This window comes from Diospyros lotus, chromosome 3 (genome assembly GCF_014633365.1).
Source record: "Diospyros lotus cultivar Yz01 chromosome 3, ASM1463336v1, whole genome shotgun sequence".
Lineage (NCBI taxonomy): Eukaryota > Viridiplantae > Streptophyta > Magnoliopsida > Ericales > Ebenaceae > Diospyros > Diospyros lotus.
In genome coordinates, this window is record NC_068340.1 from 847,443 (window position 1) to 861,980 (window position 14,538).

The 14,538-nt window shown below is 40.0% G+C and overlaps 2 protein-coding genes across 3 annotated transcripts in view; one reads left to right on the forward strand and one right to left on the reverse strand.

Annotated features, from left to right (window-relative positions):
* Positions 1–1,148: 1,148 nt before the first annotated feature.
* Positions 1,149–2,625, forward strand: LOC127796369 (uncharacterized). 2 transcript variants are annotated; one of them, XM_052328464.1, is made up of 2 exons: positions 1,149–2,175; positions 2,291–2,625. In XM_052328464.1, exons 1-2 carry the CDS (start codon positions 1,307–1,309, stop codon positions 2,292–2,294), a joined length of 873 nt encoding a protein of 290 aa, XP_052184424.1. In that variant the 5' UTR covers positions 1,149–1,306; the 3' UTR covers positions 2,295–2,625. The 2 variants fall into 2 exon arrangements, with proteins under 2 accessions (XP_052184424.1, XP_052184423.1); XM_052328463.1 differs by having other exon boundaries at positions 1,149–2,102.
* A 584-nt stretch (positions 2,626–3,209) lies between these two features.
* Positions 3,210–14,538, reverse strand: part of LOC127797324 (protein ABC transporter 1, mitochondrial) — a 28,487-nt gene continuing 17,158 nt past the window's right edge. The window contains exons 3-8 of the mRNA XM_052330136.1: positions 13,591–13,743; positions 12,720–12,878; positions 11,414–11,573; positions 5,199–5,308; positions 4,769–4,885; positions 3,210–3,961 (exon numbers count right to left, since the gene is read on the reverse strand). Of these exons, the coding sequence (XP_052186096.1) occupies positions 3,566–3,961; positions 4,769–4,885; positions 5,199–5,308; positions 11,414–11,573; positions 12,720–12,878; positions 13,591–13,743 (1,095 nt within the window). The 3' untranslated portion in view covers positions 3,210–3,565. The remainder of the gene's footprint in view (positions 3,962–4,768; positions 4,886–5,198; positions 5,309–11,413; positions 11,574–12,719; positions 12,879–13,590; positions 13,744–14,538) is intronic.

The window sequence follows — 14,538 nt, forward strand, 5'->3', positions numbered from 1 at the left end:
AATGTTGTTGGATTAGATATAATTTTTAAAATAAAATAAAGAGTAAATTATTTATAATATAAAAAAAAAAAATAAGAAACTGGCAAGAAATAGCCTAACACATACACACGCAGGTTGTTTTCCTTAACGAGGAAGCAAACCGTAGCAAGTCATACCATAACGTGGCAGCCATTACATCACATCATTGACCGGTCAGCCTCAGCTACATTTATTATCTTATCTTTATATATTATACATTAATTAATTAATAAATTTGATTAATTAGCTTGACATCGGCTGCACAGCTGCCACGTGCAAGTAGTAGCTGGGAAGCGGAATCGTGTCATAATATGTATGGATAATAGAATAAGTAAATTAAATATATATATATATATATGGAATCTGCTTATTGGTCGAGGGACGGCCCACAATCCATAACCTCAATTCTTCTAATAATAAATTTGGTATTTGGACTTCCACATATATATATCTCTTATTAATTAACTATTTATTATCTTCTTATATATATATATATATATATACCTCAAGAAATTCCGTTGGGAGGCGGTTGCAGGACTAGATCATTTTTAAAAAAATATAAATATATATATATATATTACTTTAAAGTGATACCCAAGCTGAAGCACGAGTGGTCGGTCTACTCCATCTAGCCTGGTGTGGTTACTACTGGTCGATCGGTGTATAACCAAATAATATAAGCTTTGGTCTGATGGTTTCGTGGGTGGTGAGGGAAATAAATAAATGAAAATGTGAAAGATAAAAGCGTGTGAGAAGCGTGTTGTTGAATGTTGAGGTGTCAAAACTCGTAGCTAGGTGGGCCCATGCCGCCAGCCGCCAATCGCCACGTACTACCGCCCCTCTCCTCTCTCCACCGGACACAGACACAGACACGTGTATCTGTCCTGTCTGGGGTTCATATTTACTTTTGGCTGGCCATCACACCCTATTAACTACTGTCCAAATGCACGTGTTTCGCCTAGGTTTTTCCTCCTCGCACTGTCCAATGCTAAAGTCGGCAACCATCATCATTAAATTCATCAAAAAACAAAATAGCGGTCGTTACAAATTAAGTGAGTTAAAATTAAATATTTGACTAACAGGCATGGGATATATGGTTTATAAATAAATAGAGGGGGGCTGGGCTGGGCTGGGTTGGGTAAGACTAGCAAGGAGAAAGGAGGAGCAGTTGTGTGATATATCTCTCCACTTTTTAATATTCATTATGTATGTATATATATGTTAGTGAGAACAGACGAACGAACGAATATATAGTCGGAACCCAATAGTTAATAAACCAGAAGGATTCATGAGAGTGACCGACTACTGTATGCTCATGTCAAAGTTTTCAAGTGGTCTCGGCAGCTTTCTTGATCACGGCGGCAATCGTAATCATCGTGTTGCTGATGCGGATGCCGATGCCTATGAAGTATGTTCCGATCAAAAGGAGGACGCCGGAAAGCAGATAACGTGGCGGGCGCGCTGCGGTTTGTCCTCCTCCTCCTCCTCCGATATTATTATCGAGCCACGACAGGAGCTGCAACGGATCAGGAACCGTTATGATCATCAGATTAGTCCCGGAGGGAAGCTCCTATTTCCATGGGAGGACGAAGCGGAAGCTCCCAAGAAAACGGAAGAGGGGGAAAATTCCCATTCCCATTCCCATTTCCATTTCCATTTCCATGGGAGGAGGAGGAGGAGGAGGAAGGCAAGCAAAAGGGATCGCCAAAGATTTGGGTTTAGGGTAAGTACAGAAGGAGCTGCTAGGCATGGGCATGGCAGTGATTTGGGTTTTGGGGATGATGATGATGATGATGAGGAGGAGGAGGAGGAGGAGGAGGAGGAGGAAAATTATAGTTATAATGGAGAAGGAGGTGGAGGAGGAGGATTGATGGCAGTGATGAGGGAAAAGGCAAAGGGATCAGAGAGGAGTAGGCCGTACAGTATGGACATGGAAGAAGTGAAGGCCTGCAGGGACTTGGGCTTTGAGTTGGAGCTGGAGCTGAAACACCATCACCATCATCATCAGCTTCGCTCCGCCGCCAGTAGTGGAAGCGACTCCCCCACCATCATCCCCCAATATTATTGGCGCGTTTCTAGCCCCGGTCGGTCAGCCATCCTGCCCGTCCCATTCCATCTACTTAATTTTACTAATCTTCTACATACTAACTCATTTAGGTACATATTTGTATGTATAATATTGCGCTTCTCTCCACAACAAGAGACAGACTCCTCGACTGGGATTCACCAATATTAATTTGCTAAATGATATGTATTTGGTGCATGCATGCAGGTGATGATCCGAGGGATGTCAAAACTCGACTCAAACAATGGGCGCAGGCAGTGGCGCTCGCATCTGCTACGTCTCCCCGCCGCTAGTAGCTGCAACCTACCCTACGTACCGGCATCTGCATGCTTGCCCAACTAATTCCTTGTACATATATGTATCATATATACATATGAGATGAGATGCATGATATATATATACACACACACACACTCTTGCTCTGCAACAAATCCTTAAATTTTCTTTTTCTTTAACTACTCTGCGTCTTGTATATGGACTTTATAGAGTGGCATCTTTCTTTGTATATTTTGGTTGAACTTGATTGAGGCATGGTTTCTTAAGCCTTCGATTTTGCTTTCTTTATTTCTGACCAAAAGAACCTATTTTTTCTCTTCCTTTTCCATTCGGTAAGGGGGGGTGTCATCAAAAATCAACTGTGCAAAATAAAATAAGAAAACAATTAATGAACACAATATTTACTTTATTCGATTCAATGTGGTCTAATAAAGGGCGATTAGATCCTTAGCTTTAACAGTGAATGGGGTTGAAAATGCAAGGGAGGGACCGACCTGGGTCCAATCAATAAGGTATTTTAAAAAATTCTAAAAAAATAACGTACATCTTCGCATTTAGTATTTTAAACACACTCCAAAAATGAATTCCCCTATCTATGATGTTAACTTGATAAATTATGTTCATAATGAACATTTATCAAATATTATTATTATGTAACAAATCATAATCAAGGTGGATCAAGGCAATCTCTTCAAAGTCATTGTTTTGTCCTTAGAAAATTCTCCAAATGTAAAGGAGGTTAGATACTTCAAAATTTCAGTGTTATTTATGTTTATATATACCTCGCCTCAATGATTTGTATATATAAAACAGTTGACATGGAAAATAACAGTTTGTTATTAGACTCTGATTATAATGTACATTATACCATCAAACATATTATTTAAACGTTAGAATACTGTAAATATAGTAATGGATCATCTAGCTACTTGCGTTTAGAAAGAGAATGATGTCCCCCTTGCAACAGCAACCAACATAAGGGGACCGGATGTAAGAAACACTGCACCAGACAATGAGAACCTAACACACAACACAGAACACCACTAAGTGTGCAACTACGCTCTCAAGGCAATTAACTGACACAAGGCTACAAGCCGAAATCAATAATGAAGACACACTAGGCTAGGTGTGAAAATTTACTTCCCAAAATTATTGCGTGAATCAAATCAATTTAATATGAAAGCCTATAAATGGACCTCTACTATCTCATCTAACTGACCCACTGGAGAAGATCTCACCAACTTCTTCCCCAAAGCAGTAATGTTCATACACCTCCAGTAGAATTTCTCTACATGGGACAACAGCCCCCAGCTTGATGCATGCAAGGAAAGCACCAGAAAGCTTCCGGTGAAGACTGTACGCCTCATCAGGAGGTGGTGTCAGCCTGTGCCTCAGCATTGTTGCACCTAGATTAGAAATGCTTTCAGTTATATTAGTAGAACGGAAGTCGTAACCACCTGACCGTGAGAACGGCAATCCCACAACAAAAGCAGCCTGAACATGAGCCTCTAACATAATCTCTGACTCCATTCCTGTTAGGAACCCCAGCCTTCGTGACATCTCTATCACTGCTTCTCTATCACTATTTGCACATGCAAGAACCTGATCAAATAATTCATGCAAGTTTCAGGGAAAGGAAAATTACATGGTCAACAAGGTATTGGGAAATTTTCCAGCAATAAATACTAATTATATGCATTTCTGGACAGCTCATTTGTGCCACTAACATGTTACATGGAGCATGGAACTATATCTATAAAGACCTGGAAGCAGTTGTCTGTTATAGAGCCACGAGATACCTTGTAATAGAACTAACATTTCATTTGTAAATATAGTAGATAATTGTGGTCACTTCAATACACATATAGTAAGTCACTAGCATTCAATAAAATTATCCACTAGCAATTCAGAACCTCGCAAGAAAATGTTTTTGCATATTCAGCAGACCCTCATTTTTTGGAGGGGTAATCATCTCTGAATTTGTCAGTTCATAACTCAAGTTCAAAGAAAGCTTATGTTTCAAATTCCCCTCCTCAATAAATAAGATAATTCCAAGATGTAGCTGAAAAGACCTATTCAATAAGATTATGTCCCTGCCTTTGTTAAGAGATAGGATCAGGTTACAACTGTCCCCATCACCTCATCACTGCATAAAGGCCAGGCACATGCACCAGATGACGATCTGTCAGTGGTATATTCACTCCATCAGGAGAGCAGGGTAACATCTACAACATCTACATGGTTTATAATCAAATGGACTTGAATAGAATAAGCGTAACTCCTCAAGGTTAATTTTTTTATGTTTTAGTTTAGACCTTGCAAAATTCAAAAAGATTGTTCATAATTAAGAGTGTTGAGTATAAACCCAGAAATGAGGAGTAGATTTAAAGTAATTCAAAAAGAGTTCACCATTCTTAAGTAATCATCGACAAAACTTTTAGGGTAGTCACGAGCAGCTCCAAAGTCGATGAGATTAATGGTTCTTGTTCCCTCGTCATACAAAAAGTTACTCCAATTAGGATCAGTCTGCAACAGATTAAGCAAAACCAATATAAGACCACAAGGTTGATAATTATCAATTTGAAAAACAATGTTCACAAATTAAAAGCAACAACAATCAAAAGAAATGAACTCTATAAGAAGCAGGACAGATGTTATAAGCAGATTACTTCTTCATAAAAAAAACCATGTATCTCAGAAATAAATATCCATTAAGATACAAGAACAAGTTCAATGGTTTACTGATACAGAAGTTAAGGAATTATAAGATAGGAACAGAACATGATACTAGAGGAGGACCGCAAAAAGAAATGAAGAAACTTGGGGTTGGGGCACATGCCTGCATAAAACGGAAAACAAAGAGCTCCATCAAAGTGAGCTCCAGCAACTTTTTTCCAACATAATTACGGGTCTCTTGGGTTAGTAGTGCCACCTTATCAATTGGAATTCCTGTAGCAAGGGAAATCATGTGAGACAACAATGCCTGCTTTAACATTAGCACAGATGAGGAGAAATTGTCTCACTTAACAACTACAGCATGAACTACTTAGGAGTTAGGATGGCATATATGTAAAGAAATAATCTTGCACACAACAATCAATACAATTCCATGCCTAAAGAAATAGAGGAAAGCACAGAATAAAAATGGAGAAACAAGAACACCATTTTACATCTATGCATATAACATATCACCATACTTATAAAGAAGATACATATACACCCGAGGAAAAAAAAAGACATCACATGTTTAGTTCAAGTGAGACTGGCAAACACAACATACAGAAGCCATTCGGACTAGTTAAAATGTACTACAAGATATGTCAGATGTAAGAAGGTTAAACTTTGGGCAAAAACTGTGCGCCATCAAACTGAATTGTGCCATACCCAGAATCTCAATGTACCCAAATGGAAATTCAAATCAAAATTGCAGCTAATTTAAGAAATACAGGAATTTTCTTCACGAAGTTTTCATGACCTCCATAAATAGTCCCATTTTATTCATCAAAATGAAGAAGAAAAGGTATCTGGTAGGTTCACTGAAATCTGATTGACCCACCAATTGTATATAGATGAACACTGATTGAGTATGGATCAGAACTACAATTGTATTGAAATTGAATGAAAGAAAGAAAACAACAGGGCATTCAAGAGGCCCAGGCTCCCCTTGATTTCTACTCAATTTCTGCCTACCTCTCTCTCTCTCTCTCCTTTTCCTCCTGTTTATAGGTTGTTACGCACATGCTGGTTATGCACGTGCTGGTTGTTACGCAAGCCAGCTATATTTCTGTTCTACCCTTGGTGCACATGCTGGCTGTTATGCAAGCTCAGCTGTGTTACTATTCTGCCCATGGTTCTTGTTCTTGAAGCGTCTCTGGTAGGTCCACTGCACCGGAGGCCAATCATCACTCCCCTCCCCAACTTTCACCTTGTCCTCAAGGTGAAAAGTGGGAAATTGCTGTTGAATACTGTTGTAGGGTTCCCAAATCACTTCCAATGGGGGTGAACCTCTCCATTGGATTAGAACATCCAAACCATGTAGGTTATTACTCGTTCTCGGCCGAACTCCCAGCACAGCCTCCGGTTCAACCAACATCTCCAAGTTGGCGCTAAGCTAATTGGGAATGTTCACACTGGCCTTCAACGTCCCTTTTGCCTCACGTAGCTATGACACATGGAAAACGGGATGGATATTGCAATGTGACAGCAACGTTAATTTGTAGGCTACGAGCCCAATCTTCTATTCAATTGTGAATGGTCCATAGAATCTAGGAGCCAATTTCTCGTTCGGATGGGTAGCCAATGTCTTTCAGCGAAAACCTTAGCTTTAGATAGACTAAGTCCCCAACCTCGAACTTCACACCTCTTCTTTTCTTGTCTGCCCCCTTCTTCATAGCAGCTTGTGCCCTTAACAATTGTGCTTTAAGTTCTTCTAGAATCCGATCCCTTTCAATTAGTTGTTGTTCAACTATCGAAATGAGGGTAGATCCCTTTTCAAACCTCAATAACGCTAGTGGTTCCCACCCATACACTACTTGAAATGGAGTTAGCCTCGAAGACGTGTGGTAAGAAGTGTTGTACCACAATTCAGCCCAAGGCAGCCATGTGTACCATGCTTTAGGTTTGGAGGAAGCAAAACTACGTAGGTATGTTTCTAGGGTTCTATTAAGAACCTCCGTTTGGTCTTTCGTTTGTGCCATGGAGGCAAAACATTTCCTCCCAAAATCTGCTCATGAAGATCTTGTCTCTATCCGAGACAATGGAACGAGGCATGCCGTGAAGCCTCACAACTTCTTTGATAAAAATCCCTACCACCCCTTCTGCTGTAAAAAGATGTTTAAGCCCAACAAAATGTCCATACTTACTGAGTATGTCCACCACCACCAAGATTGAGTATATATTGCCCGACCTTGGTAAGCCTTCGATGAAATCCATGACAATGTCGTCCCAAATTTGATTTGGGATAGGAAGGTGCTGTAAAAGTCCTCCCGGTGTTAGGGCCAAGTACTTGTTTTGTTGACAAACACCACAATCACTCACATATCGGTGGATGTCACGTTTCATTTCAGGCCAATAGACATTAGCTGCAATCCTCTTATAGGTTTTCAAAAATCCTGAGTGCCTGCCCACACTCCCATTGTGGCCATCATGAAGTAGTAGAGGAATGAGAGAAGAACCCGTTGGTAAGAACAACCGCCCTCTGTAAAGGAACTGGTTGTTCACCATTTGAAAGTCAGGTTAGGAGGAAGGGTCACATTGGAGGTCCCCAACAACCCTTTGCAGTTGTTCTTCTACTTTCATTTCGAGGGTGAATTGATCAAGTTGAATCACTCTAGGAACGGTTATGGCTAATAGGGCTATGGAGTGGCTGATTCTGGGAAGGCTATCTACCACTTTATTTTCCAATCTCGACCGATAATGGATCTCAAATTGAAACCCCATTAATTTCAGCATCCATTTCTGATATTCCAGGCTCACTAGCTGCTCTTTTGATCGGTTTGTACCACAAATTTCCTATCCAAAAGGTAATGTCTATTTTTGTACCACAAACATGATGGCCATCAGCTCTCATTCATAAACAAATTTTCTCCTGCCCAATTGATTAAAAGCATGGCTGAAATATGCAATAGGTCTGTGCTCCTGCATTAATACCACTCCCATACCTTGCCCCAACGCATCCGATTCCACCACAAATGTCTTGCCAAAGTCAGGCAAGGCTAAAACAGATAGAGACACCATTGCAGCCTTAAGACGTTAGAAGGCTTGATCTGCTGCATCGTCTTAGAAAAAATTATTCTTCCATAGTCTCTTCGTGAAAGGCCATGCCAATTTACCATAGTCCTTTACAAATCTCCTATAATACCTCGTGAGCCCTAAAAACCCCTTCAACTCCTTCAACATTGTAGGGGTTGGCCAATCCAGCATTGCCTGCACTTTGTTGCAATCAACGGATACACCATGCTGGGATATGATGTGGCCCAAATACTCAACTTCCAGATGCCCAAATAAACACTTCTTCATATTAGCGAAGAACTGATTTTTTGCCAATACTTTCAAAACACAACACAGATGTTGTGCATGTTGCTCAAAATTTCTACTAAAAACCAATATGTTGTCAAAAAATACCAACACAAAACACCTCAATTGCTCTCTAAATATGTCATTCATCAGCGATTGGAAAGTGGCAGGCGTGTTCGTCAACCAGAAAGGCATGGCGAGAAATTCATAATGGCCCTCATGTGTCCTGAAAGCTATTTTTGGGACATCTTCTGCTTTGACCCGAATCTAATGATAACCCAATTTTAGATTAAATTTGGAGAAAATCGTGGCCCTATGTAGCTCATCAAGCAACTCTTCGAATATCGAAATTGGGAATTTGTCGGGTACAGTCACCATGTTCAAAGCCCTATAGTCCACACAAAACCGTTACCCCCCATCTTTCTTCTTAACCAGCAACACCGGACTAGAGAAAGGGCTAAAGCTCGGTTGTATAACCCTTGTGGCTAACATTTCACATACCATTTTCTCAATTTCATTTTTTTAGAGGTAAGGGTAGCGATAGGGCCGAACACTGACCAAAGCAATCCTTGGCAGCAGATTGATTGCGTGGTCCCTTTTTCTGAAAGGAGGCAGCCCCTTCGAATTTGCAGACACCCCCTCAAATTCATTTAACACCCCTTTAAGGAACAACGGAGTTTCCACCTGGAGTTCATTGAATTCTGCAACCATAATTCCTAATTCCAGCAACATCCCCTCTCTACTTTTAAAGGCCTTCATCATAGCCTTCAAGGAGACCAATGTCTTGCTCAGGCTAGGGTCTCCCTGTAATGTTACAGCCATCCCTCCCACTTGAAATTTCATAGTTAATGTCTTCAAGTCTACATTCATCGTTCCCACAGCAACTAGCCACTTCATTCCAAGTATTACATCCGAACTACCCAACTCAACGGGTAGGAAATCTTCCACAACTTGCAGATTTTGGAGGGTAAGCTTCACCCCTTTTGCAAATACCAGCCCCTTGCACTGCCATTCCCATCCCCATTATCATCCCATATCCTGTTGTTTCCATCCTTGGTAAACCCAACTGCTGCACCAAGTTGGTTGCTATGAAATTATGTGCTGCCCCTCCGTCAATAAGAACCACTATTGGCTGCCCCTCTATGTCCCCTTTTAGCTTCATTGTTTGTGGTGTAGTCAACCCAAAGACGAAGTTCATTGAGAGTTCAATGACCTCACCTCCATGCACCAGCTCCCCTTCTTCTGCCACCAATGTTTCCTCCTCAACCCCCACTTCTCCTACCTCTTCATCATAGATCATCATTATTTGGAGTTCTCTATTTTTACACCTGTGACCTATAGAATACTTTTCATCATAGCGAAAACATAGGCCCTTCTTGCGCTTGGCTCTCCATTCGGCTTCACTAAGCAGCTTAAAGGGGGGGGTTTTCCTATGCCTCCGGTGGCGGCAGGCCTAAGTCTTGGTGGAGACGAAGTTCTAGGGGAGAAATTCAGGCTCATAGCTGGAACCATGGAGAGTCAGGTTGGGTTTGAAGAAGAGAAGTAGGAATACTTACCCTTAGCTGTGCTGGACAAGACAAAACGATTTTGGAGTGTTGCGTTCTTATCTTCAATGTGTTGGACCATTGTCATGATCTACTCCAACCCCCGGGGTTGTAGTACCCGGATCTTAGCCCGTATCTTGGGTTTGAGACTGTTAATGAAATGGCCTTCCAAAAAGGCGTCCGAGACTTCCGTAACGGGGGTAGCTAATGTCTCAAACAATAGGCGGTAATCTCTAACAAACCCTCCTACAACGTTCCTTCTTGGGTGGAACGAAATTTGTTTCGGATCCTCTATTTGAGTTCGTCCCAGTTCCGAACCCCCCTTCGCCTCGTCTCCCACTGGAACAACGCCAATGCTCCTACTTTGAAATGCAAAACAACTATCTCAACCTTCTCCCCATCTGACAGCTGATTTACGACAAAATACCGCTTGGCTTAGAAAATCCAATCATTAGGATTCTCCCCCTCAAATATCGGCATCTCTAGCCTTCTACCATGAACTTCCGACCGCTAATTTCCTTCGGGTCCACCCTCAAACTCCCTACTCGCTTCGATTCCCAATGACATATCGAAATTCTAAGAGAATTCCGAAGGTCCCTTCGCCTCTTTCCCTTTGTTCTTCTTCTCCCGTTCTTGTTCCTCCCATTGACTTCTCATGTATGCGAACTGGTCCAGCATGATTGTAACATTCTTTTCCATCGTCTGCACCTCCCTTCTCATGGCTTTGACTCCTTTCTACATTCCCTCCATCTTCACCTCCAATTCCACAACCCTGTCCATTAGATTCACCATTCGGATCGTTGGGCTTTGATACCAAAAATGGCAGGTTCACCGAAATCTAATTGACCGACCGATTGTATATAGATGAACACTGATTGAGTATGGATTAGAACTACAATTGTATTGAAATTGAATGAAAGAAAGAAAACAACAGGGCATTCGAGAGGCCCAGACTCCCCTTGATTTCTACTCAATTTCTGCCTACCTCTCTCTCTCTCTCCTTTTCCTCCTGTTTATAGGTTGTTACGCACATGCTGGTTATGCACGTGCTGGTTGTTACGCAAGCCAGCTATATTTCTATTCTACCCTTGGTGCACATGCTGGCTGTTATGCAAGCTCAGCTGTGTTACTATTCTGCCCATGGTTCTTGTTCTTGAAGCGTCTCTGGTAGGTCCACTGAACCGGAGGCCTATCTGTATCACAGTCACATTGGCTGCTCTGCACACCACAGGCTGCATTCATGATTTTTTTTAATCAAAGTGCATCAAAGGTTATCATCAGAAAAAATATACTGGAGCTTACACAACAGTGTGGAAGGGTAATGAATCACATATGTGAAGGTTTGATCTATAAAAAGTTTGCCATGAAGCAATGGAAGATATAGATTTATTGAACTCCAAAGAATGTCCATACTTTTAAATCAAATATATATGCTGGCAAAACATTCACATCAGATTAAATAGCACACAAATATAATGTAATAATGGGGCATTACCAGGAACAAGTTCTGTAGTTAAAACTCTTTTACTTGAAATATCATCCATGACCCTCGGAACATAAAAACCATCTGTGTTGGATAGAAGATCACGAAATCTTTTCTGATTTTGAGCCTCCAACTCATAGTCACATTCACGAGACAATTCTTCCTTTGCCACCTGAATAGGACTCCAAACGTACATGCAGGGAGGCTTGGCAGTATAAGTTATTTATTGGACAAGTTTACACCTTAACAGATATGGCAAACTATGTACTTCTGTAAATGTAACATAATGAACCATACATAATATGCATGTATATACATATATTCTAATACTGGGTACCACTTCTGGGACAACAGTAAAGCTTGAGCTGTAAAGCATAAAACTGCATAAAATAAAATGTAGGGGATATGTTGGCCAGTTTATATGACAGGTGTAAGAAATTCAAAATTTTATTAATTTTAGTCAATCTTTAACACACACATGGAAGCATGAATAATTTTTGAATACTTTCTTAAATTCAAGTATGATCTTTCTTGCAAATTTCTCAAATAGAAAACAAGATAACACTGAAAATAATATCACAAATGGTAAATAGATGTACACATTAGCATCCTTGAGAAGATAAGAGTTAATATTCATGAGTTTGAATCACTTTGGAAACTACTTATTTCATTCTACAACAGGAAGCTTAAGGTAAGTCCTGAACAAGTCACAATCTGCCCAACCATTAAGGCTTCCAAGAAAAAACCGACTGCAGATGGCCCATTCCTCCCAACCAAAATTTTGCAAGAAGTACAATTATATGTCAAAACAAGCACTTAAATATATGAGCTGCCACCCAATTATAAAACTTTGTATCCACCAATCTCAATCAAATTAGGTTAAATGTGAAGCAATACATACATCCCCAGGCAAAATCTAGAATATGCAACTGAGTATACGTAATATGCATGTCTAACAAGATTAAGTAGAGCTAGACCCTGAGTGAAGGTAAAACCAGCACTCGGTTTAGCTCAAATCTCAAAACTCAACTTTACAACATGAACATTAGCAAGGGCCCAACCCAGTCCAAGCAACAGACATCACCGACCCCAATTGCAGTAACAAAGCCGAACCATCACCTATCACCCCAGTGTTGCTTTTTTCAGAGTTGATAGGAAGTAAAAAGTGATCTCATTGAGTTCCATGTCAAGACTCCTTACAGAGTATTATTTTCCCCTCCCCACACCTTCCAAAAGACACTACAAAAAGGACATGATTCTTTGCACTAAAAGCACAATGTCAAACCTCAGGACTTTGTCTATGCTCCATGTTCCTTACCTTCATAGCTCTATCAATAAAAAGCTTTTCTGGAATCAAATTTGTGTAGTCTAATAGTAGTTTCACATTTTCAATGTCACTTGCAATGCTATCAGCAACACCAGGATACTGAATTTTCACTGCAACGTGCATACCACCGTCTGTAACAGCTCGGTGCACCTGTAGGCAATCATAGAAGTTTGAGCCCAGGAATTCCCACAAAGGATTATAATGTGAAAAGAAGGGAGCATCATTAATAAAACACTGAAGCAAAAAATGCAAATTTAAATGCATGTCATGCAATCAAACTCAGGAACCACATCATCACAGCCAAATACTGCGAAGAGGCAAGAGAATTCTGGAGCGAATAACAACAAAAATATTAAAACAAAACCAAAGAAAACTTAATGGGAATGTGAAGGAAATTGCAAGGCATCATCAATTGTTCATGTGTAGCAAATTTCTAGTCAAATCAACAGTTTATTTCCAATATTTTCTTTTACAATCACGCACAAGAACACACACCGAAAATAACAAAATTTCTTGAGAATTACCCAAATTTTCTATTAAATTTTTAATATGATTAAAGAAAATTGTGATGTTGGTATATAGCTAAAATATCTCATTGAAATATTCAAATACATATTATTGCAATTTACCGTTTCTATTATATTTATTCCTCAAATGTAATAGCACACCTCCTTCAGATATATAAAGGAATGGGTACTATATACAACTAAAATAATGAAATATCTATTGTCAAGAACAGTTCCAAAGTAAAAACAGCTCCACAACACCATCACCATGAAATAATCAAGTTCAACTAGCATATAGCAAGGATCCCAATAAATGAAAAATGAAATAAGTTGATTAGTCTAGATGCCTACATCACCTGGCCTATACTTGCAGCTGCCATTGGTTCATAATCAAAACTAATCAACTTGGATGACCAATGAGGACCTAATTCAGCATCCAAAACTTGATTCAGCTGGCTCCTTGGCATTGTATCTGCACCTTGACGGACAATATCCAATGCAGCCAATATCTACAAAAGGATAACAGCTGTGTCAACATGCAACAGGTCCAAAATATGACTTCAAGTAAGTAAAATTTAGTCACATAATTATTGTGGAGGACAATATCATTTTTTTTTTAATGAATACAGATAGGGGGCAATCATATAGCTTGGGTTGATTTATCCTTCCAATCAGGAGCCAAACTGGCTGTGTTTTGTCTCATCATAACCTTTTGTTATTTGCCAATACAAACTTTATGTTAAGAATTTTAACCCATCAATATTATTAAAATGGATGGATGAACAAAATCAATATCATCAAAAATCTATGAAACTGTCATATGTTAACAATTAAGATATCCCATGTTTGCCATCCAAGTTAACTGAAAATTGAATCTAATGGAGGCGTTAACACAAAGAAAGAACTCAAGCCACAACAGGCACCAAGAAACTGCATTCCCAACCAACACTTCCAACAGCTAAAAATTGCTCTAACAATTTAAGAAACTGATTCCAACAGCTCTAACCTCCCACCTTCAGCTGCTAGTTAGTTGCCCTTAACAAAACAATCTCTTCTAGAATTATTCCCTCGTGAGTTCAAGCTTGAGCCTTTACTAACCTCGCAGACCTTCTCAAAGATGGAAGCTCCAGCTTTTAGTTCAACACCCAATCTGTTGAATAACCTTGCAGGGACCACAATCCATTTTGCTTAACTTCTTGTTCACCCAGTTAGCCAGTGATTGCCTGTATGGTTGAAGCTTGACCTGAACCCAACCCCATGGAGCTAACACCCTCTCTGATCTTATGTTGATCTTTCCATGCCTT